Genomic DNA, 24,656 nt, shown 5'->3' with positions numbered 1-24,656 from the left:
CTGTATTTTAGTTTTACAAGAGATAAACTGACACCAAGCATTGTAAATGGATGACCACAACAAAAGCAACAATGATTGCAATTACCAAACACGAAACACACTCAAACATGAGACTTTTTAAGATAACCTTTAGGTGTTGCATTTGCAATACTAGGGAAGAACCTGCCCGAGTTCACTGTGGGCGTAAGGGCAGGGAGAGTGGGGAAAGATGTGGGTATTCGGAAGCAGGTGAGAGGGGTTGGCAATCCCACTCAAGTATAGGCCAAGGTACTGGCAATACTGTGTGGTAGATCAAGGTGGGTCTTGGAATCTTCCTGGCTTTTTAGAAAATCATTATTTCTGGCTTTTTATCTTGCCTTTGCCCCTCGCTAACTACTTTATCTCACTTTCCTCATCTGTAAAATGGGCTGTTGTAAGGTTTAACTGGGAATTATGCATGTAAAATGCTTAGTACGGTGCCTGGTACCAGAAAAGCCCTCATTTGCTGTTTGCTATTCTCTCTACTGCTCCTTTCCAGGGAGTCCCTGGGGTGCTGGAGGAAGACACCCAATCTGCCATCCTCCCAGCCCCCAAGCTGAACAGCGCTCTAGGGAAGCTGATGGGAAAATACCGTGCAGTGCAGAAGGCCAAAGGGTGGTGGCTCTGGGCATGGACTCTCGGAGGCCCTAGGTGACCTCTCTGCTCTGGCGTCCGCCCTCCCCAGGTTTGAGCGGCGGAGCTCCGGGCGGGGTCGGGGGCGGTGCGCTCCAACCAGGCCGGCGCGTAGGCGGGCGGGCGGGGCTCCGCGACCCGACGCCCTCGGCCAGCAATATAGCCGCTCGGCAGAGGCGCTGGTGCGCGGGGGCAGCTCAGCGGGCGGGGCCGCGCGATCCAGACGCCGGAGCGGCTGGCACGGGGGTGGCCCGGAGAGGGACGAGCAACATGAGCAGCAAATGCGACGTGGTCGTGGTGGGGGGCGGCATCTCAGGTCAGTGGCGGCTGCGCGCCCTCCTTCCTCCTCCCTCCTCCCGGGCTCCGACAAGTGGCCGCCCAGGGAGGCACGCGGGGCGGCCGTGGGGCGGGGTGCCCCCAGGAGCCCCTAGACCCTCTGTGCGCCGGAGGGGATCTAGAGGGTCCCGAGCGTGCACACGGAATCCTCCCTCGGGGGAGGGATTTGGTGCGCCCCTGGACAGAAACGGGGGGCTGAAAATCTGTTGAAGGTCTGGGGCTGGACTTTGAACTTCTTCCCCGGACAGCTGCCAAGCCTGAGCTTGCTGGAATTTTCAAATCGCGGGGGAAAAAAATGGGCAGGGGACAGAGTCTTACTAGAGGGTGGCATAAAGGTCAGTCACTTGCCCCAAGCAAAGGTCAGTCACTTTGTTGCAGCCTGACCTGGACACTCTACATCCTTACTTGGAGCAGGCGTGCACCGCTGCGTGTTGTTATTCTGGAACCAGGAAAACGACCTTGAACAGCTCCCAGTTCAAAAAGGATTGGACCTGGGGCAGTCGATTACCAACGACCCTCCTGACCCTGATTCTTTGTGGTTGCATGATTGCCATGGGTCTGCCTGGGGCTGCAGGGCCTTCTTGTCAAATGCCTCTTCTCCTCTCATTCCCTCCTCCCCCCACTCAGTGGCGGTGGCCAAGAAGCCCAACAGGGGTGGGGACAGAAACTACCCTCTTAGACACGGGGGGAGAAGGGGGGAGAGGGGCCGTGCACACAGCAGGGCCCCCAAAAAAACAGAAACCAGAAGAGGGATGGGGTCAGTGGGGGAACCCACCCTCTCAGGAGGGTCAGGCGGATCCTATGGGATGGAGTCAGTGGAAATAAGCAATGCTTCCAAAACAGCCTGTCTAACAGACACCTGGCGATGCTTTGGCCGAACCCCCAGGACCTCCTGGTGCTTGAGCAGTAATTAGGACACCTCCACAACCCGTGAATGTGTTAGCTAAAGTATGCCCTAACCAGATCTCAGGAGCAGGGCTCCACCTTGCTCCCTGTGGGGCGGGCAGGGCAGAGGTGCTCCGACTCCCTTGTGCCAGGTGAAGAAACCAAGGTGTTGGATGTTGGGTGCTGCTCCTCCACTCCAGCCTTCCTCACCTTTGAGTCAGATCTAAGGTTACCACTTCTGTCTGCCCGGTCCCTCCTGAGCTCACCCATGCCAGGCTCTGGGGCCGGTGCTGCAGGTACACAGGTACATAAGCACAACAGCATGCTGCCGTAGGCTAAGGCTATATAGATGCCATTGTCTTTCAGTATTTTTGACATCTCCTCTCCTAGAAGAACTTGGACTCAAAATCATATCTACCTACGTGTTTTAGAAAATATCACTAGATGCACCTCCATGCTGCCTTGCACAGCACCCCATCTTAGGGAAGCTGAATGCTCTCTTTCTAGGCCCCCAAAGTCCTTTTCTTGCCCAAACTATGTCTAACGGGTTCAGATTCTTCTGTTTTCCCTCTTATTTTGGCCTTTCTGATTCATACTCCAAACCTTCAAGCTCACTCAAATTGTTCATGTTAGACTCGTATGGGAAGGATAGATAAGGTTTTAGCTATTTTTCCAACAGTGGTGAATGTCTACTCTGACCCCCAAACTCTCCAAACAAGGGACTGGTGCGTAGATCTGCCTTTTCTCAAGAACCTTACATAGAATAGGCATTGTTCTACATGAGGGTAACACCAACTAGTCATAGCTAGGTCACAAGGTCCTTGTGAAAGGTAAATGAAGCAATGTGTGTGAAAATGGCTTTGCAAAGTCTGACATATGTATGAGGTCTTACAAGAGTTTTGCTCATTTATTCAAACAGTAGGCATTAGGGCCAGCTGCGGTAGAGGATGCAAAAATGGGTCACATTGTTCTTGTCCTGGAAGATTTGTCCGTTCAGGAAGGGAGGTGAGGTATCCAAACAAAGACAATACAAGGTAGAAAGCGGTAGGTGTCACAAAAGGGGTCCACTCATTAATTCATTATCCATTCATTCAAGGAACATTTGCTTCCTGTCCCACATCTTATCCCAAAGGGAATGAAAGATGAATTAGGCAGAGCCATTGCCCCTGGGGTAGTCACACGCTGAGGCAGGAGGCAGAGTCATGAACAAGTAAAACTAGTGACCTATGATAGATGCCTTAGTAGCAGGAAGTTCTAGGCAAAGTGCATGTCCAGCTCTGCCTGAGAATATCTGGGCAGACTTCACAGAGGAGGTGACACTTGAAGTTGATCTTAAGGAATGGATATGAATTCACCAGGAGACTGGATGAAGAAAGTATTTGAAGCTAAAGAACAGCTTTTATAAAATCACAAATATGTGAGATGTTCTCATGCTTAGGAAACATAAGAACTTCAGTGTGGAGTGTTGGGGGGACTTGTGAGAGACCAAGCTATGAAGGTGGGTTGGGATGAATTGTGGGGAGCCTTGTATGTCATCCCACAAAGATTTAGTTCCTTCTGAGGTCAGTGAATAGCCACTGATGATTTTTCATTCACAGAGTGGCATGTGTCAAGTGACAGGAATATGGTGATGCAAAAAGAGGGAGGTGCAGAAGAAGAAGAGCAGGGTTGGGGGAAAGAGGGGACATCTAGAGTTGGAGGTGCTGGGTGAACTCCCAGGGAGAGATGTCTAGCAGCTGGAAGTGCAAGGAACAAGTTGGGCTGACAGATTTGTGTGACACAGACATTTTAGTTGAAGCCACTGAAGTCCATGAAATGACCCAAACCAAGAGCAGAAAGAGAAGAGAGGATGCCTGGGACAGAACTGGACAAGGGCGTGCTTACCCCCTCCACTGGGAGGAAGATCTTACAGTCATTCTTTTTTCTTTTTTAATAATAATCTTTTTTAAAAATTAATTAATTAATTAATTAATTAATTTATTTATTTTTGGCTGCGTTGGGTCTTCATTGCTGCGCACAGGCTTTCTCTAGTTGCGGCGAGCTGGGGCTACTCTTCGTTGCGGTGCGCGGGCATCTCATTGCAGTGGCTTCTCTTGTTGTGGAGCACGGGCTCCAGGCACACGCGCTTCAGTAGTTGTGGCATGCGGCCTCAGTAGTCGTGGTGCACAGGCTTAGTTACTCCGCAGCATGTGGGATCTTCTTGGACCAGGGATCGAACCCGTGTCCCCTGCATTGGCAGGTGGATTCTTAACCACTGAGCCACCAGGGGAGCCCTACAGTCATTCTTTATAGTTTGATGAGAGGGATGAGGAAACTGAGAAACTGAAAAACACTTAGTTAACCTCAGATCTTAGCTCAGATGTCATTTCCCCGGGGCAGCCTTCCCAAATCCCTCCAGATGGGATTAGATGCCTTTGTTTAATTTTCCTCTGTCATCTTGTTCTTTTCCATGATTTTAATTGTTCATATATTAATGTCATTTCTTGTTCAATATCTTTCTCCTCCACTAGGCTGTAAGCCTCTAGAGCCCGGGGAGGTGTTTCTTTTTCTCCCTGAGAACCCCTAACCCCAGCTCCAGAGCTCTGCCTGCCCCAGTTAGCACTCAAAATGAGTTGAATCAATGAACTTTAACTTTACACCAACAAAGCAGCAGTTGATTGGATCTGATATTCACATCCATTCACTACCAACCCTTTTGCATGTCCTGCCAAATCATATTGAGAGTGGGAAAAGTGGTAAAATCAGAATTTGGGGATTAGTCGGTGACTGACACAGTGGTTTAAAAGAGTCTGAATTAGACTCTGGTTTTTTTAACTTTGTTAATTATTAAACTTGGGACATTCTGGTCATTCTGGTAATTCTCTGATAGTTTGCAAAGCTGTCAGCAAATTTTAATCACTCCCTTTGGGATAAACAGATGTACTGGGGGTACAGCTGGTTAATATGTAACTTTCTTTTTTAGTGTTTGAAAAATTCCAAGGCAACTGTAGAACAGCTTTTTTGGTTTGGGAAATATGTGTGGTATATAAATGCACACCTCCTGAAATCTCTTTCGCCCGAGGAGCAGGTCATCTCTGGAGACTTGGCAGAGTAAATGGCATTTCCCACATGGAGCTGGACAGCAGCATATGGTTTCTGTTCCGAGCCTTGGTTTTAAAGTTTGGTTTGGTAGAACCATGGAAACTATCTTTTGCAATTCTGGAATGGCTCTCGCTCAAGCCTCAAAATAAAAGCTAAAAAGGGAAACTTGAAGCAGAAAGGAGAACTTTTTTTTTTTTCCCCCAGGCTTGAAAGAGGAGATCTGGCCATGTGAAGGTGGCAGGCATTTGGCTCAGAGTCTGGAGGAATCAGAGCCAGCTTTCCAAGTGGTAACCAACACCTGGGAGGCGATCTGTGTGGCCAGGAGGGCCAGCTTGCTGCTGGTTGGCAGGACTGGCCTGGGCAGGGGCGTCAGAGAGGGCCCACGAGGGATCACGAGTTGAGGGACACAATAGGCAGACGTGGCCTGTATGTTAGTGGCAAAAGCCCCGCCTCACCTTTGATGAAGAAAGATGGAGAACTTCCCTGGACTCCTATAACCCACCTGAATGTTCTAAAAAATAGTAATCGGATAGAAGTGCTTGGAAATTTGTATATCCCAGTCAAGGACAGGATATAGAGAAGCAGTATGGCAATGTTTAAGCAGCATACATCAAACATCAAACAGACTTGTTATGAATCCCATTTCCTACACTTACCTATTGTGTCACCTTAAAATTTCCCTCACCTCTCTGCTCTTCAGCTGCCTTATCTTTATTTTTTTTTAAATTTATTTAATTTATTTATTTATTTATTTTTGGCTGCATTGGGTCTTCGTTGCTGCCGCAGGCTTTCTCTAGTTGCAGTGAGCGAGGGCTACTCTTCGTTCTGGTGCGCGGGCTTCTCATTGCGGTGGCTTCTCTTGTTTCGGAGCACAGGCTCTAGGTGCACAGGCTTCAGTAGTTGCGGCACACGGGGTCAGTAGTTGTGGCTCGTGGGCTCTAGAGCACAGGCTCAGTAGTTGTGGCACACGGGCTTAGTTGCTCCACAGCATGTGGGATCCTCCCGGACCAGGACTCGAACCCGTGTTCCCTGCATTGGCAGGCGGATTCTTAACCACTGCGCCATGAGGGAAGCCCTCAGCTGCCTTATCTTTAAAATGAGACTCCTGATGCCTTTATTGGCGGAGAGGTTGTTGCTAGGATTAGAAAGAATGCCCATGAAGGACGGTACACAGTGGTCATTATGGTGTCAGCTTGTACCTTTTGAAAAAGACATCTTTTTTAGCTTCTAGGGTTTTTTAATCTGTGGGAGCAGAGGCAGGCACCTCTGTGTAATCACATCTCCCTCTTTACTAACCAGTCATTTTTCTTGCTGTGAGGCATTTATAAGGTGGCCACAGGATGCAAGGTATATACGCAGACATGGTTCCGGCCTCATCCTGCCCCACCCCCATCCCTTCATTCCCTCTGGTGAGGAGCCTGAAGAGCTCAGGCTTACCTTGGGCTTCAGAGCCACTAAACCCACTGTGTTCCTCTTCAGAAGACATTTTAAAAGCCCTAGATCTGTATCTCATCACTACCCCAGGCTGGCTGTTATTCCGGTTCTGACCTGGTCCTCATTTTCAGCCACCTGACTCCTGTCTTAATTATAAGAAATAATAAATAGGACTATTATTTATGTCTTTAATAATATTAATTATTTAATAATAATAAAGGAGCCAGCATTTTGAGTGTTGTCTCTATGCTAAATTGAGTAACAGTGAGGTGATCCGAGTATTAACATCTGCCGAGCACCAAATGAATTCGAAATCTTCGTGTAGAAATCTGTTCTGTGTTTAGGATTTCTGACATGTTTATCTCTTAAGTATATATTAAAAATAATTAAAGATTTTTCTTTCAGTTTAGCTGCTGACTTTCGTCTATCATCTGAGTTAGTAAATCGTATACAAGCCAAGAAAGTAGGGCTGTGAAGTAGCATCCCTGTTACAAGATAATATTCCATGAGTGTGTTTGTGTGTGTGTGTGTGTTAGGGTGTGTACATGCACAGACACTAGCCACCCCCTCAACCCAAGGTTTGACAGTGGAGTCGACTGGCACGCTGCCATTTCAGATGCATTAGTGGTTAGTGGCCATTTTGTCAGCCTGATTAACAATAATAGCCAAGGTCTACTGTGTGCTTGCCAGATGCCAAGCCCCATTCCAAGCACTTAACATGCATTTTCTCTTTTAACCCTTTAAACCACTTTTTGAAGTATTATCCCTACTTTCTAGATGAGAAAACTAAGGCGTGGAAAAGGTTACCAACTTTGCTTAAGGTGGCACAGCTGGTTAGTGGTGAAACCACAATTAACGCCATGCCCTTAACTTCTATGCTCTACCACTGCTGACTTCTTCTGCTCCCAGAGAAAATGTCACTGCAGGAACAGTTAGTTCCAGTCTCTTAACCTTTGCCCATCATCAGAGCAGCCATTTCCTCTGTAACAATAACTTAGAATTTGTTTTGATATAATTTGTTCACACTGGAACAATGGAAAAGACATACACACTGAGTAATACAACTGATATGTGTGTCATCAGAGTCTGAAAATCAGCTGGTTTACAGCTCATACAGCTTAATATTAAAAAAACAAACAACCCAATCCAAAAATGGGCAGAAGACCTAAATAGACATTTCTCCAAAGAAGACATACAGATGGCCAACAGGCACATGAAAAGATGCTCAATACCGCTGATTATTAGAGAAATGCAAATCAAAACTACAATGAGTAGTTGACCTCACACCAGTTAGAATGTCCATCATTAAAAAGTCTACAGACAATTAATGCTGGAGAGGGTGTGGAGAAAAGGGAACCCTCTTGCACTGTTGATAGGAATGTAAATTGGTACAGCCACTATGGAGAACAGTATGGAGGTTCCTTAAAAAACTAAAAACAGAGTTACCACATGATCCAGCAATCCCACTCCTGGGCGTATATCCAGAGAAAACGCTAATTCGAAAAGATACATGCACCCCAATGTTCATTGCAGCACTATTTACAATAGCCAAGACATGGAAGCAACCTAAGTGTCCATCAACAGAGGAATGGATAAAGATGCGAGATATATATGTGTGTGTGTATATATATATATATATATATCTTATTCAGCCATAAAAAAGAATGAAAATGCCATTTGCAGCAACATGGATGGACCTAGAGATTATCACACTAAGTGAAGAAGTCAGACAAAGTCAAATATCATATGATAACAATTATATGTGGAATCTAAAAAATGATGCAAATGAACTTACTTACAAAACAGAAATAGACTCACAGACGTAGAAAACAAACTTATGGTTACCAAAGGGGATAGCGGTGGGGGAGAGATAAATTAGTAGTTTGAGGATTCACAGATACACACTACTATATATAAAATAGATAAACAACAAAGACCTGCTGTATAGCACAGGGAACTATATTCAATATCTTATAATAACCTATAATGGAAAAGAATCTGAAAAGGAATATATATGTGTGTGTGTGTATATATATATATATATATATATATATATATATGTATCTGAATCACTTTGCTGTACACCTGAAACTAACACAACATTGTATATTAACTATACTTCAATTAAAAAATGGTTAAGAGAGGGCTTCCCTGGTGGCGCAGTGGTTAAGAATCCTCCTGCCACTGCAGGGGACTCGGGTTTGAGCCCTGGTCCGGGAAGATCCCACATGCCGCAGAGCAACTAAGCCCGTGTGCCACAACTACTGAGCCTGCGAGCCACAACTACTGATCCCATGCGCCTAAAGCCCATGCTCTGCAACAAGAGAAGCCACTGCAATAAGAAGCCCGTGCACTGCAGTGAAGAGTAGCCCCCGCTCACCACAACTAGAGAAAGCCCGCGTGCAGCAACAAAGACCCAACACAGACAAAAATAAATAAATAAAAAATAAAATTTTTTAAAAATGGTTAAGAGAAAAAAGAAAGAAAGAATATACACAGATATATGGATTATCACTGAAAAAGAAATCTGCTTTTTTTTTAACATCTTTATTGGAGTATAATCGCTTTACAGTGGTGTGTTAGTTTCTGCTGTATAACAAAGTGAATCAGCTATACATATACATATATCCTCATATCTCCTCCCTCTTGAGTCTCCCTTCCACCCTCCCTGTCCCACCCCTCTAGGCGGACACAAAGCACCGAGCTCCTCTCCCTCTGTCATCGGCTGCTTCCCACCAGCTGTTTTACATTTGGTAGTGTATATATGTCCATGCCACTCTTTCACTTCGTCCCAGCTTACCCTTCCCCCTCCCCGTGTCCTCAAGTCCATTCTCTAAGTCTGCATCTTTATTCCTGTCCTGCCCCTAGGTTCTTCAGAGCCATTTAAAAATCTGCTTTTAAATGCAACTGATAGGGCAAAAAAAAGAGAAAGAAAATCAGCTGTTTTGATGATTTCTGCATTTTTGACAATAAATACGCAGATGGCCTCTGACTCAAATTTATCCTATGAACTTGAAGAGATAATTTAGCTTCTAACTTATTTCTGTAATATTTTGGGCCTCAGTAGAATTTTCATGTTCTATTGACATGGTAAATTCAGTATAATGTTCCGGTGTCAAGTATTTCTCCAGATATCAGTAATGACAACAAATGTTGCTATCACCAAATTCTAATATTCGTACATTTCTTTATTCCTGTCAAGATTCAAACTATATATGCATATGCACTTGACTGATGGACACTGAAGTAGAACTTCTGCAGTTTAATAATATTTAAAATTAGTGAGTATTGAATTATTACAGGTGACAAGGTCATAGTATAATGGCAGATGTCAAGTCAGCACCTGGGACAAATGAAATGTGTACAATAGCATGTGACTCTGTATCAGAACTCCCACTAACTTTCGTTTCATCTTTGGATTTGATGGCCATTATACTTATAGTCTTAGCAGTGTTCCATGTGTATGTCTATTACTGGATATCATTTACCATGTTTAATGTAAATTACCTGTTTAAACATCTGCGAACCCTCACTTGATCATAGGCTGCTTAAAATCAGGGACTTTGTACAATGTATCTCCCTATCTCTGGTGTTTAGCAAAGAACCCAGCTCACCCTAGCCCCCAGAAATTGATAGAATCCCTTGATCAGGATCGTGGGTCTTCTCAGGCTTTGGACCCAGAGAAGGTAAGCCTTACAACAAGAAATCTGTTGAAAGAATGGACCTAACCTTTCATTTCCTGGAGGAAGCAGGATAACGCAGAAGTTAAATGCAAGGACTCTGGGAGCCTAAGACTTGGGTTCACATCCTACCTGTGTCCCTAACTATATAGCTTGGGTTAGTAACCTACTTCCTTAGCCTCCAGATTTTCACTTATTAAGTGGAGTGATGGTCCTGGGGCTAATTTCTGGAATGCTCAATCAATATTAACTCTGCTGTTTTTACAAAAATCAGCAGGCAGTACTTAACTGAGGGGATCCTGGAAACATACACGATCAAATGCACTTGTAAGTCCAAAAAGTGAGCCAAATTGAGAGGCCCTGTTCAGAATGAGTGTTTTTGTCCCCATAACAGAATACTTTGGAAGTTTGCTGACGTGCAAAATGCAGCATTACCATTTGGCAAAGGCCCCAAGTTTGTTGGGCTTAGCTTTTTAGGACTGTCTCTGACTAAAAGTCATTATTTCCCTTGAGAATGGTATAAAATTCTTTCCTGACTTTGACCATCCAAATCCCATAAATTCCTTCTGAGCTAAAAAAATGTTTGCTCTAGGGAATTCCCTGGTGGTCCAGTGGTTAGGACTCCGTGCTTCCACTTCAGGGGGGCACAGGTTCAATCCCTAGTCGGGGAACTAAGATCCTGCATGCCCCACAGCAAGGACAAAGAAAGGTTTGCTCTAGTAGAATCATTGGTGACTGAAGATGGAAGCATCTTTAGTTTTACCTGCTAGTGAGAACATCTGATTTTCCATCCAAGGAAATGCAGACCAAGAGAGGCCAAAGAGCTGGGTCTCGGCCTCATAGCCACTTCTTTTGAATAAAATCACTGTCCCGGAGGATGAACCCTCAGCTTTAGGAGGAAGGGCAATTGGAACAAGAACCTGGCCAAATGATGCTGAGTGGAAGATAAAAATCACTAACATTTCGAATGCACTGTTTCTACTTTCAAGTTCACAAAATGGGTCCATCTTCAGTCTCCTCAGTTAACTCAGTAAACAAAGGCACTACAGAAAACCAAGTCCCAGTCAGCATGTGTTCGTTTACTAACACAGGGAGGTACAGAAAGAAGAGTAAGAACAAGTTCCTACCCTCAGAAAACTTAAAATGCAATTGGAGACACAAGAGCAGCACATATAGGCAATAAGAAAAGACTAGAAATAATAAATAATTGAGTTCTGGGGACTTCCCCAGCGGTCCAGTGGTTAAGACTCTGTGCTTCCATTGCAGGGGTTGTGTGTTCGATACCTGGTCCGGGAACTAAGATCCCACATGCCACGCGGCGTGGTCAAAATGATAATAATAATAATTGAGTTCTGTACTGGGGGACCCAAGAACTAAGTTAGATAGAGGAAATCACTGAAGACCCCAGGAATTGGAGAAGTTCTCCTTAAAGGAGTGGAATTTGAACAGTTCCTGAAGAACAATTAAAAGGTTTGGGGTCAGTAGAGAAGAAGAGAGAGGCTTTAAAGATGGGAGGAATAATATAAGGCCATAGGCTCCAGTTGATAGGAAGGTAGAAAGTACAGCAAGTCTAGAATAGTAGGATGGGGAGATAATGGGTAATAAAGTTAGAAGGAGTTGGGCAGGATCAAGCAAGGAAAAGCAAAGTGAGTTGGTTACATTTTTCTGTGGTTGGAAAGAAGGAAGCATTGACAATTTTTACTATAAAGATAAGATGGGCAGTTGTGTGCCTGATAGGTGAAAGAGGGCAACCCTAGAGCCAGGGCAGCCAAAAGATGGGTAGTAATTCAGGAATAGATTGAGAGGTGATCAGCTGTGTATAATGAATTGAGTTATCCTGAAGCTCAAGGCAGGTCGCAGGAGAAAGGGAGGGGAGGCAAGAATGGAAAGAAGTATTTCAATGGTACACTCTCCTTTTTTCTATTTTGCTGAGAACATACCCAGAAAAGAAGTATCACAAAAAATAGTATTTCCCCCCTGAAGTTTTATAATTGAAATGGAAGGACTTGACTGTAATTTTAAATTCCCTTTTTTAAAAAAATAAGATCAAAGAGATTTTCTTCCTAAGGGTTGTGACCCAGCTTACTAAATGACAAACACACATCTTGGGCAATCTCAAACACAAAGTGAATAGTTCATCCTGTTTTGTAACATAAAAGTTGTCATTGAAACTTGTTGTTTTGTGAGAGAGAGGGCAAAATCAGAAAGCAAGTTCAGGTAGGTTTGACCTTTCAAATGTTCGTTATGTTACCGTAGTCTCCATTTAATGGCATCTTAAATGTCATGTTCTAGTTCATTTCAACTTCATGTCAGAAGTTTACACTCTTGATCTCATGTCATCTCATCCCTTACCTGGGCCATTTTTCACTCTGGACTCATCAGCAGCATTTATCAGAATTCCGCAATGGTGAAGGTGTCCTTCTAGGTCCTTAGTTTTATTTGCTCTCCTTCCAGCCTAAATAATCCCCCCTTTTCGTTTACCTTGCAGACATTTCCAATGATTCTTTTATAGTGAATTTGGAATCCTGACCTCATCTTTTGGAATTGGAGCTACTTTTTATTCCTGTGATCCCAGTTGTGTTTCTGTCTTAAATTGTGTCTTTATAATTATGTTTAATTCTATCTCACTTCTTTGGGTTATTTTCCAGTTAAAGCAACACGCTCTTTGGAAAAGTTTTGTTATCCAACACGGCTCCCTTTCAGATAACTTAGGGTAAAGTGAAGAATTAATAATCAAATTAATAACCAAAGTTCCCTCGAAAATTTTTAGGAAGAAAGGCCACTGATGTAGATGAAAGATGAAATCACATTCCTTCTTGGTTATTTACAGCTTAAGGAATTTTTTTGGAGATGTGGGAACATTTTTTTAATAAGGTTAATTGCAGAAATAATATATGTTTATTGTGAAAATCTGTAAGTTACAGAAAGAGACAGAAAGAAAATGAAAATCATCTATAATTGATTCCCCCCCCCACACACAAAACAGCCACTGTTACTATTGTCACCTATATTTTCTTTTTGCAAACCATCTACTGTATTTACTGCACTCGCTGGTAGTTCTTTTTAAATAAATAACGTATTATGAATGTTTAACCATGTCTTAAATGCTCTTCTTCTATACGATCTTGATAACTTTATATTATTTCATCTGATTATATTTATTTACCAATCTTCTATTGCTGAACATTTGTGTTGTTTCCAAATTCTGCTATTTTTTTTTAAAATTTTAATTAATTTATTTATTTATGGCTGCATTGGGTCTTCGTTTCTGTGCGAGGGCTTTCTCTAGTTGCGGCAAGTGGGGGTCACTCTTCATCGCGGTGCGCGGGCCTCTCACTATCGTGGCCTCTCTTGTTGCGGAGCACAGGCTCCAGATGCGCAGGCTCAGTAGTTGTGGCTCACGGGCCTAGTTGCTCCGCGGCATGTGGGATCTTCCCAGACCAGGGCTCGAACCCGTGTCCCCTGCATTGGCAGGCAGATTCTCAACCAGTGCGCCACCAGGGAAGCCCCAAATTTCTGCTATTTTAAACAAAGCTGTTATGAATATCCTTATACCCAAAGCTTTGTGCATAACTCTGATTATTTCTTTAGGAAATTCCTAGAAATAAGTGTTGGGAATCCTTTTAAGGCATTTAGTAATGATTACAAAATTGTCACTCCAAGAAAGTTTCATCAGTTTAAGGTGGAATTTTAATAATGGGCTTCTTAGTTACTTCACTAGGAAACCAGTATTTTTCCCTCTCTGACACAACACAGAGAAAAGCATCATTCTTCACCAGCTCAGTGTTGTAATTTAATGAAATTGTAGGTGCTAGGTTTTGTAAATGATCTTTAGTCTTGTAAAATTTCAGTGGTGGCAAGTAATTCTTGCTCTCTACGACATGCAGGCAAACCACTTTTGCAATTAATGCTCTATGCCTACCATGATTTACTAGGTATTTATATATTTTTATAGTGCTATAAAATTTTTTGAATACCATTATCCTGTGCTTCTAGAAGTTTGAGATCATTAAGTAGATAATTCTGTTGTGTTTCAGTGCAGAAAAGAAAAAAGGATAGTCCTGTAGCAAACCATTTTCTATGATTATTTTTACCCGTCTAGATAAGACCTGAATATAGCCTTGGTCCACAGTCTATTGTAAAAGCTGATCAACCAGCTGTTTCATGTTTTACATTTTAATTTCCTCTCTAGTTTGCATTCAAATCCTATGATAGATTTTGGTTTATTTAGGAGTCCTATGAGATACAGTTGATTGTTTTCAGAATAGCCCTTTTATGCTATGCCAGTGAAAGTGAAACAGCCCTTGTTAAGTACTGATGGTAAGCACACATAAAGGCATACGCTCAAATGAGTTATCCTCCTTTCATCAAACATGTTTTCTTATTTTGTTGTTTCTGCAGGGGAGAAAAAGAAGTCAGGTTTGCCCATTCGTTGATTGAGTCATTCATTCAATAAACCCTTATCAAGTGCCTTATTTACCAAGCATTGGGCTAGGCGTGGGAATATCCAGATGGGTAACCCACGTTTCCATCTTTGAGGGGTACACCAAGCAGAGGGGGGTGCGTGCAGCCGCATACAGGTGAATTCTCTGAGGGGTGGTGTGTGCTGAGAAAGATAAGTTCATCTGGTTCTGATGACACGGAGGAGAGGAGGATGGCAGTTTCACCTCAGGGCCTCAGAGGACCCAAAGGAAGACTTGGTGATAGGATTTATTAGAGAGATAATTAGCCAATTCAAATATTCTTCCATAAAGTATAGCGTTAAGTGGTTGAAATTTAAATCTACATTCTAATATACACGTGGCATTGACATTTCAGGTTTGTTCTTCTTGCCGGTGGCCTTAAAATGGCAGTGTAGTGGGTGCTGTAGTGGGCTGCCCAAGCCCCCTTTAGGACAGTTATGCCCCCACCTGCTGAGAGTGTTGGCTGCTGCTTGTTCACAGCTGAGTCCCTCTCTGGAAATTGCCCTTGACTTGGGGGGGAGCTGACTTCCTGCAACAGATGTGGGGATATAGAGGCCTGGCCCCCTTGCCTCAATGCAAGACAACTCTGAAGGGCCATCTCAGCTGTGGAGCTCCCTGTAGGATTGACTGAGGCCTGTGTTGTGACTGCATTTCAGTCCAACTTCTTCCTCTGTCCAATCCTGCTTCACTTACATTTTTCCTCGTGTTGAACCCTGATAAAGCTTCTATAGGCAAATCAGGTTCAGAAGCTTCTTGCCATGGACTCTAATTTAGACAGACAATAATTGAACAGCATTTTTGTTCTGCACATCACGAGATGTTCTAACCGTGAAGCTTCAGTCAGTTGGAGGTGGAGGCCATTAAAGGACTTGGCCCTTTCCAGGATGCAAGATGCCAACAGGGCCGGGGAGGGTGGTAAGCCGCATCAGTTCTGGATAATCTCTCTTAGGTGTCCTGAGAGTCCCTGGAACAGGGGTGGATGGTGAAGGCTGGCCACTACACTGGCCCATACAAGTTCTGGGGAATTCAATTCTTCTGTCACCATTCTGTGTGCTGATTTAGAGGTGAGATTCATAGGCTCTGATCTGGACTTGCTACAAATGTGGATGTCTTTCTTTATTGGAGAAATTTGTGGCAGTGCAGCCAAGGCATAAATTATGAAACAGACAACCCTAATCTGTGAAGACGATTCAGGTCAGGAGCCATCCATCTCTCCCAGGCTACCATTTTGGATCCAGCTCAGATTCTGGGTTATTGGCAAAATGGTGCTGTTGGTGTCAACCTCTGTTCTTCCCCTAATACCACAACCATTTCATGCAGCTTCCTGTAGGATTTCTTATAGGGAATTGGAGATAACTGAGAGTGATTCTAGAAATGGATGGTGGAATCCCAGAAGGAGAAGAGAGAAAGTGAGGCTGTGAGGGAGCTGCTGGTAGGATTTGAGTGGAAAGGTTCATAGATCGAGGGTCTTGGGTTAAAGGACATTCATATTAGATGGATTTGAACAAGTGAACGAGAAGGATAGAAGATCGTGATTGCAAGGGAGGGTGCTGTAGAGTTTGGACAGGTAACCTTTTGACTGTACTTCTTGGAAATGACCATTAATAGCATTTAAATGAGTTGCAACATTTTGAATCAGCATGTCCAGAGATAGTATTCTCTGTGTGATTCAGCAAACAATTTAAAGGCCAGAAAAATGAATGCCTTTTTAAAAAAATAGTAATCTGCTCTTGGTTTCACAATTGGGCAGAGGACACAACTATTCATTAAGTCCAAGTTTAGGGATGACTTAAGTCTATGTTTAGGGAAGGCCCATCTGCTGGATTGAGAAAGGCAGGAATCCTGTGCTTTGGGTCCTGAAGATTCTAAGCAGAGGTCTTTGTTCAAATTGCACGCACATCACTGAAAGGAAAACCCCTCAAATGCTGACTTGTGTGTAACTGATGGACACAGAATAGGGAGGGCATCCAAAGCAAGGTTCTCAAGGTCTGGCAGTGCAGAGCAACAGGGAGACAAAGAAAGATTTTCGCTACCAGCTTACTTTTTTGAAGATGATTGGAAAAGCATAGAAAAAGGCAAGGGCTATATATAATTCAGCATTATATAAAGTCCAAGAGGGACAACACATTATCACATTCCACGGCAAAACAGAGAGAGGAGAGAGAGAGAGCCTGTCCTTCCCATGCCCTGCCAAACCAAAGATTATAGAGCTAGACTATTAGTATTATGATGACATTGACACTTTGAGGATTCTGTTCTCTGATTGAAAAAGATGAAGCACATTACTTATGGAAATGTCTGTAAAAGGAAATTGTGGGCTAGTTTTTAATCCTGTGATTCAGCCTGTTCTGTTTACTATCTACCGAAAAATCTTGGCTGGCAGCATGCCCATCTGTTTCTGTCCATCTGCTGCTAGCCTTTGATTGAGAAAACATTAAGTGAGGGCCTTCTACGTGCCAGGTGCTAGGAACGAACAATCAGGAAACAGTTCCAGTTTAGCACAGGCGCGCCCACACAAGGAATCATGTTAAATTACATTTCTTGTGCCTATTTATTGTTGATGCATGCACAAAAATGTCCTTTTTCAATGAAAGAAGCCTCCGTGTACCTTTCAAGAGATCACCCTTGGACCAAGTTAGAATAGATGCTAAGATAACTTTGGTTTGGGTTTCCAGGTGTTGTGTCCTCTGTTACATTTTTTAGTCTTACTCATAGACGGTGTGATACTTCTGGCCTTAGGAGGGGTATGGAGAACATCACAAATGCCTTTTCTGACATCAGAAATTGGGTTGCATGCGGGAACGGCCACAATCTGAAAGGAAATCACATGGGTCGCCCTAGTCGATAAAAGGCAGAACATCCAAAATACACTGCCTGTGATCTGCTTTTCTCCCCTTGTTCCTTTCTCTCTGATTTCGTGAAGAACATGTCCAGAGGGAAATGAGTTTTCTGTAGATAAATCAGTCTGCTGGTCCACAATATTGCACTTCCAGTGGACCGGTCTGAGAAATGGGGAAAAGTACAAAGAGGTTGAGCTGACTGCGAGGTAGGCGAGGCAAAAACATTTTATGTGCAGAAGAAAAATCATCTGGGGCTTATGCTTGCTTTTTTCTGGATTTTATTTGTGAACAGAATACTATGAGAAGCTGATGGAAATGAAAGAGCATTTTTTTCTCCTACTGTGTTCTTTTAAAAGGTATATTTCAGTAAACAGATATCTTTTAAATATGGCTTCCTTTCCCATAGATGAATTCCTTTGAAAGGAATTTATAGGTTTAAAGACTGCATGACAGCAAGTTTAAAACCAATCTTTAAAATTCAAAGCATTAGTGAATTGTAAATTTCCAATGAATATATGTGTGTGTTAAGATATTTGAATACTTTTTCATAGAAAAATAGGGGTTTTTAAAAGTATGAGCAATTAGAATTTAAGCCACTCTTCAAATCATGCATTCTACATATAAATTCTTGGCATTATTTTCCAATATTTTTTAAATACAATGGATGAAGACCTCAATGACAATGAAAAATGATGTCTGCATTTTTCAAGTTACAAGTAATTTGTAAAGTGAGAGCTTATTCAATCTTGCTGCTAAAACCTTTGCAGCTATGTGTGAAGAACACGTGCAAAATATAGTAACAAAAATACAACATCTGCCTGGTATTTCTAAAGGACCTTGGTTACATATAATTCCGTACATATAAGAAAGGCAATATTAGGGGTTTTTTTCCTCCACAAATATATCCTTCCTATAAGGTGGTATGTGCAGTATATTGATTTGTACAATTTTACATGAAGCGGAAAGTCGGAAAGAGATGGAGTGTGGAAACACATTGAAAGCTTTTGTTTCTCTCACACTGTTACTTGTCTGGTTGAATATTGTTTCCTCTGTCTTTGGCATCTGAGCCTTGTGGTACAGCGCAGTATAAGGGTGTTTGGGTCCTATAACCTGTTATTTAACTAATACTGTTTTCCAGAAGAGTTCCCACTAAGATTTTTCAGCTTCTCGTGCTATGTGTTAACCGGGCATTTTAAAACATCACTTTTCATCACTCCCATGATCCCACCGTTTCATACTTCCCTCCTCCTTCTCTAGCTGTTCCTTTAGCCTCCTGTGCCAGCACCTACACGCTTCACCTCCAGTGTTCCCTGTTTTGGGAAATAGAATCACCTGCAGACCAGTTTTCAAGCCAAGACCCTTGACGCTGGTAGCAGACATTGGAGGGGTCCCACCATCTCCCCTCGGCACCCATTCCCATATACAGGGACCTATGGCTACTGAGTGCTGCAAGTCTATGCCTGAGGGCTTTCTCTGGCCACTGGAACCCATAAGGGCTTCCACTCAGGACAGGCCAGCAGTGGGGTGGGGTTAATGCCCCCAGGAACAGCCGTCTTCCTAAGACGGACATGATCAATCAATCCCCTCTTAGTTGGAATCACTAAGGCATGTTCTGCCCAGTCTCCCAGAGGTCTCGAGTGGGATCAAGCCCCAGTTGCCCACAGTGACAGCCTGCTAGATACTGTGTCTTTACTGCCTACCTTCCCTTCCTTGTTTCATCTCCCCAGAGTCCTACCGGGGCTTCTTGAGGTAGGACCTCCCAAATAAACTAGTGGCATCCAACTCCTTGTTTCAGGGTCTGCTTTTGGATATTAGATACTTTCTTCTTTTCTCCTTTTCTTATTCCTAAAGCCCTATTAGTTGTAGTTGCAAAATATAGCTTGGATCTGTCCACCTCACCGTCTCCGTGTCCCTCCAGACCTGGGGTTCCACACGTCAGACCGCTATAGTTCTGAGTCTGCTCGTTTAAGTCCCGTTATTTGGTCCAGCCCTTCTCCAGTCCACTCTTTTTCTTTTTCCTTTTTTACTGTGATAAAATATATATATAACGTAAAATTTACCATTTTAAGTGTACAATTCAGTAGCAGTAAGTACATCTATATTGTTGTGCAACCATCACCACCATCCATCTCCAGAATTTTGTCATCAACCTAAATTGAAACTCTGTCCCCATTCCTCTCTCCCCTCAACCCCTGGTAACCTCCATACTACTTCCTGCCTCTATGAATTTGACTACTCGGGAACTTCATATAAGCGGAATCATACTCTATTTGTCCTTTTGTGTCTGGCTTCTTTCACTTGGCATAATGTCCTCAAGGTTCATTCATCCAGTTCTTTCTTACACTAAAGGAAGAATAATTTGTTTTTAGTGGGGAAAGCACAAATTTGATGTTTCTAAGTTACAAAAAAATATTTATTGTCAGAAGTGATGTAAACAAAGTTGTTCAAAGACAAAAGCTAACTACCCATCGGCCTTTATCCCATCCCAACCCTTCTGAGGTGACTCGTGTTGACAGCCTGGCATGTATCCTTCCAGACTTTTCTCCTGGAAGGATAATCTTTCTAAAATATAAATCTCAGGAGGTTACTCGTGTGCTTCAAACCCTTCAGCAACCTTCCACTGAACCCAAGATCAAGTCCGAAATGATGACTGTGGTCCAGACACAGTGCAGACCTGAGCCTTGCCTACAGAGGAAGCCCGATCTCCCATGACTTCTTCTGTTCACTCTGTAGCCACACTGGCCCACTTTCAACTTCTCAAATAATCTACCATGTTCTCTCCGGCCTTTGCACTTGCTCTTCATGTGGATCTCTTCCTAGCTCTCCTCCTGTTACTGGAAGTGGGGTCCGGCTGCTCACCTCTTGAAAGCCAATAAAGAGGTAAGGTTGGTGGAAAGGAAAGTTTGCTTTATGTCGGAGGCCGGCAAGCAGGGGTGGGAGGGAAGGGCAGAGTCCTGTCCAAAGGCCGACTCCCCCCCACTGACAATCAGGGGGCAAGAGCTTTTATAGGCCGAGGGAGGGGGTTACATGCAGAAACAGCACAGTCAGCTCTGACGGTCATCTTGAAATTGGTCATGCGGTGGTCTGACCAGTGTCGTCTTGATTGTTTTAAGTACAGTTAGTCTTCAGCTCCAAGGTCGGTTTGACTATTTTTAATGACTAAACTATTATTAGTTAGTCCTGTTGGACTGTTTTCCTTTGTTTCTGCATTTTCTCACTTCTCTGATTAAACTTATTCTTCGGCTAAAGTTTTTCCACAGACAAAAGGCAGGTCGAGGACATGGGGGGCAAGGACCACAGGGTCCTGCTCCGTTTTGCTCCCTCCTACCTACGACTTTGGTAACTCTTGATCATCTTTCAGAGTTTATTTTAAAACTTACTTTTTGGGGGAGGGTCTCCTTATCTGATAGCTTTTCCCGCAAACTACACTGCACCCCCAGTTCTTCCTTCCTATGACACCTTGTTTTATGCCTTTCCTGCCCTCCCTGGGATAAACTCCAGGAGTGCAGACACTCTGTCTTTTTCACCACCTAGCACAGTGCTTGCACCTAATAAGTTCACAGTAAATATTGATTGGCTAATTAAGCCTTTCTTTGAGAACCAAATTTAGAACTTTGGGTTTTAAATTTCATTTGGACCCCTCTGTGTTATCCCTCTTTTCTGAGTTACTTTAATGTAGTTATTATGATGGGTTAGTAACTATTTTTTTCCCAAATAACAGGGTTCGTTTTCTTTTCAGTTATACATATATGTGTATCTACTCTTTTTCAAGTTCTTTTCCCATTTAGGTTATTACAGAATATTGAGCAGAGTTCCCTGTGCTAGATAGTAGGTCCTTGTTGGTTCTCTATTTGAAATATAGCAGTCTGTACGTGTCAGTCCCAAACTCCCAATCTATCCCTCACCCCATCCTTCCCCCTGGTAACTATAAGTTCGTTCTCTAAGTCTGTGAGTCTGTTTCTGTTTTATAGACAAATTCATTTGTATCATATTTTTAGATTCCTCACATAAGCGCTATCATATGATGTTTGTCTTTGTCTGTCTGACTTACTTCACTTAGTATGATAATCTCCAGGTCCATCCATGTTGCTGCAAATGGCATTATTTCATTCTTTTTAATGGCTGAATAATATTCCATTCTATACATGTACCACATCTTCTTTATCCATTCATCTGTCGATGGACATTTAGGTTGCTTCCATGTCTTGGCTGTTGTAAACAGTGCCGCAGTGAACATTGGGGTGCATGTATCCTTTCGAACCGTGGTTTTCTCTGTATATATGCCCAGTAGTGGGATTGCTGGGTCGTATGGTAGTTCTATTTTTAGTTTTTTAAGGAAACTCCATACTGTTCTCCATAGTGGCTATACCAATTTACATTCCCACCAATGGTGTAGGAGGGTTCCCTTTACTCACACCCTCTCCAGCATTTATTTTTTGTAGACTTTTTGATGATGGCCATTCTGACTGGTGTGAGGTGATGCCTCACTGAAGTTCTGATTTGCATTTCTCTAATAATTAGCGATGTTGAGCATCTTTTCATGTGCCTCTTGGTCATCTGTATATCTTTTTTGGAGAAGTGTCTGTTTAGCTCTTCTGATGATTGGTTAGTAACTATTAAACCACCTAGTTGACTGGCAAAACTATATTTTTAATGAAGGGAATGTCCTCGTTTTCCCTGAGTCTTCTTGTCCCATTTTCAACATCCATGTCCTCAGCACTTATTTGGTGACAGCTATGGCTGTAATCTACCATAATACAGGCCACAGTCCCTTATCTGCATTTCCCAAACACCCAGAGCTCTGAAAATTGAAAGTATTTTCAGGAGCTTTCAGCAAGAGCTGACCAGAACTGATGTGTCTGGTTTGCTATTAGTCATATGTTTTACTGCAGACATAATAATGCAAGTGATCGCAGAGTGGTTGTCCCAGTTGTCATTAGGACTATTACATAATATACACCTATGTGCTGTTTTGTCACTCTAAAATCTGAAAAATTCGAAGTTCTGAAATGCATTTGGTTCCCAGAGTTTCAGATCAGGCCCATCTTTAAAAATATAAACTAGGGGGCTTCCCTGGTGGCGCAGTGGTTAAGAATCCGCCTGCCAATGCAGGGGACATAGGTTCGATCCCTGGTCCGGGAAGATCTCACATGCCGCAGAGCAGCTAAGCCCATGCGCCACAACTACTGAGCCTCGGCTCTAGAGCCCGTATGCCACAACTACTGAGCCCGTGTGCCACAACTGCTGAAGCCCTCCCGCGGGCCTAGAGCCCGTGCTCCGCAACAAGAGTAGCCACCTCAGTGAAAAGCCTGTGCGTAGTAACTAAGAGTAGCCCCTGCTCGCCGCAACTAGAGAAAGCCCGCACGCAGCAACGAAGACCCAATGCAGCCAAAAATAAATAATAAATAAATTAATTAAAAAATATATATATAAACTAGGAGGATGGCATACTTTGGAAAATATAATACCAAAAATGAAACAGTCATACGTTTATTCTGTTCATCGTGAGGTTTTAGTTTGTTAGTTGGTGGGTTTTTGCTAAGGAACACAATTAGTTCATCGTTCTCAGAAAAGACCTGACTATTCCCACCAAACTTTTCAGCAAAAATTCAACATGTAGGAGTACCAACCAAGTTTCCAGTTTTAAGCTTTCAGTACTTTGGTGGCAGTGCTTCCATGGCGTCTGCTGTTCTGTCCCTCTGAGTAGGGCCATCATGCTAACTGAACCCCAGAGGACAGTAGGGTTCCCTACTCACCAAAACTTGGCTGACTCCGGAACCTTCCATCTGCTAGTCTCTGCCAGCTATAGTGTCCCTGCTCTGATCCCCTGAAGCCCTTGCTGCTGTTTCCATGGACTGGACACGCTGCAGTCGCCCCATCCACAGCGCTGCACTGGGAGGTGCTCCTTCTACACCTGTAGGCTGAGGTCTCAGAATCCTCTGGTTGGAACCCCCAGGGAAGACAGTGCTCCAAAGGCCACCACATTCCCCATGCAGCCTGGCATGTAAAGATGGGCTGTAGTTATTATGGCAGTTGAAGGAAACTCGGCATTATTTGTAAAACCAAGTCAACAAAATCTAATTCTAAATCTATCTCTCTGTGTCTGTGTTCTTTCTTTTAATAACTTGACCAATTATCATCATCCTAGATCTTTCTAGTGGGGCAAGATATGGCTATTATTTGAGAAAGGAAGAAAGAGTAGCATGTATCTTGGCTTGGGTTCCCCTAGAAGCTGACCCTAAGACAGAATGTGAGTGCAAGTCATTTATTTGGGAAGTGATCCCAGCAAACCCCAGAGGGGTTTGGAAGGCTAGAGGAGGTAAGGAAGTCAAAAAGGATGAATTTTCAAGCCTGTTTCCACTGTGGGTGACCGGAGCTCAATCCTGCTGGGAACCCCGGGGGAGACAGTGGAGGATACTCCACAGTTATCCCCACTGAGTTGTGAGGCAGAGTCAGTCAAGGGCTTAAGTAGAAACGAATGAGGGGGGGATGTAGGGAGGGTGGGGCATGGACAACACCTGTTACAACATCTTTCATTAAAACCTCAACATAACTTTAAAGAGGAATGATAATAATTGTAAACCTTATCGAGTTCTAAAATTTCATCTTCTCAAAGTTTTTAAATGACAGCTTCGTTGATATATACAATTCACATACCATACAATTCACTCACTTCCAGTGTACAGTGTAATGGTTTTTAACATATTCACAGGGTTGTGTAATCATGACCCCAATGTAACTTCTGAATTTTTTTGGCCCGGCAGAAGGAAACCCTACACCCATTTGCAGTCATTCTCCATTCCCCATCACCACCACCACCATCACTACCCGCCTACCCTCAGCCCTTGGCAACCACTAATCTACTGTCTATCTCTAGATATTTGCTTGTTCTGGACATTTCATATAGATGGAATCATACCATAAATGACTTTTATGTCTGGCTTCTTTCACTCAGCATAATGTTTTCAAGGCTCATCCACATTGTAGCATGTATGAATACTTCATTCCTTTTTATGGCTGAATAATATTTCATTGTATGGATAGACCACATTTTGTTTATCTGTTCATTAGTTGATGGCCATTTGGGCTGTATCCACTTTGGGGCTATCGTGGATAGTGATAGTGCTGCTATGAACATTCATGTACAAATTTCTGTGTGGACATATGTTTCCATTTCTCTTGGGTAGATACCTAGGAGTGGAATCGCTGGGTCATATGGTAACTCTATGCTTAACCTTTTGAGAATCATCTTCCTAAGATTTTTTAAAAATTTTATTGAAATATAG

The 24,656-nt window shown here is 43.2% G+C and overlaps 1 protein-coding gene across 1 annotated transcript in view; it reads left to right on the top strand.

The window, feature by feature from the left end:
* The first annotated feature begins 809 nt into the window (after window positions 1-809).
* MAOB (monoamine oxidase B) overlaps window positions 810-24,656 on the top strand; it is a 115,909-nt gene continuing 92,062 nt past the window's right edge. Inside the window, exon 1 of the mRNA XM_007180263.2 lies at window positions 810-967. Within this exon, the coding sequence (XP_007180325.2) occupies window positions 922-967 (46 nt within the window). The 5' untranslated portion in view covers window positions 810-921. The remainder of the gene's footprint in view (window positions 968-24,656) is intronic.

Source organism: Balaenoptera acutorostrata, chromosome X, assembly GCF_949987535.1.
Source record: "Balaenoptera acutorostrata chromosome X, mBalAcu1.1, whole genome shotgun sequence".
NCBI classification, from domain to species: domain Eukaryota; kingdom Metazoa; phylum Chordata; class Mammalia; order Artiodactyla; family Balaenopteridae; genus Balaenoptera; species Balaenoptera acutorostrata.
The sequence above is the reverse complement of the archived record's forward strand: the minus strand, read 5'-3'. Positions and strand labels throughout refer to the sequence as shown.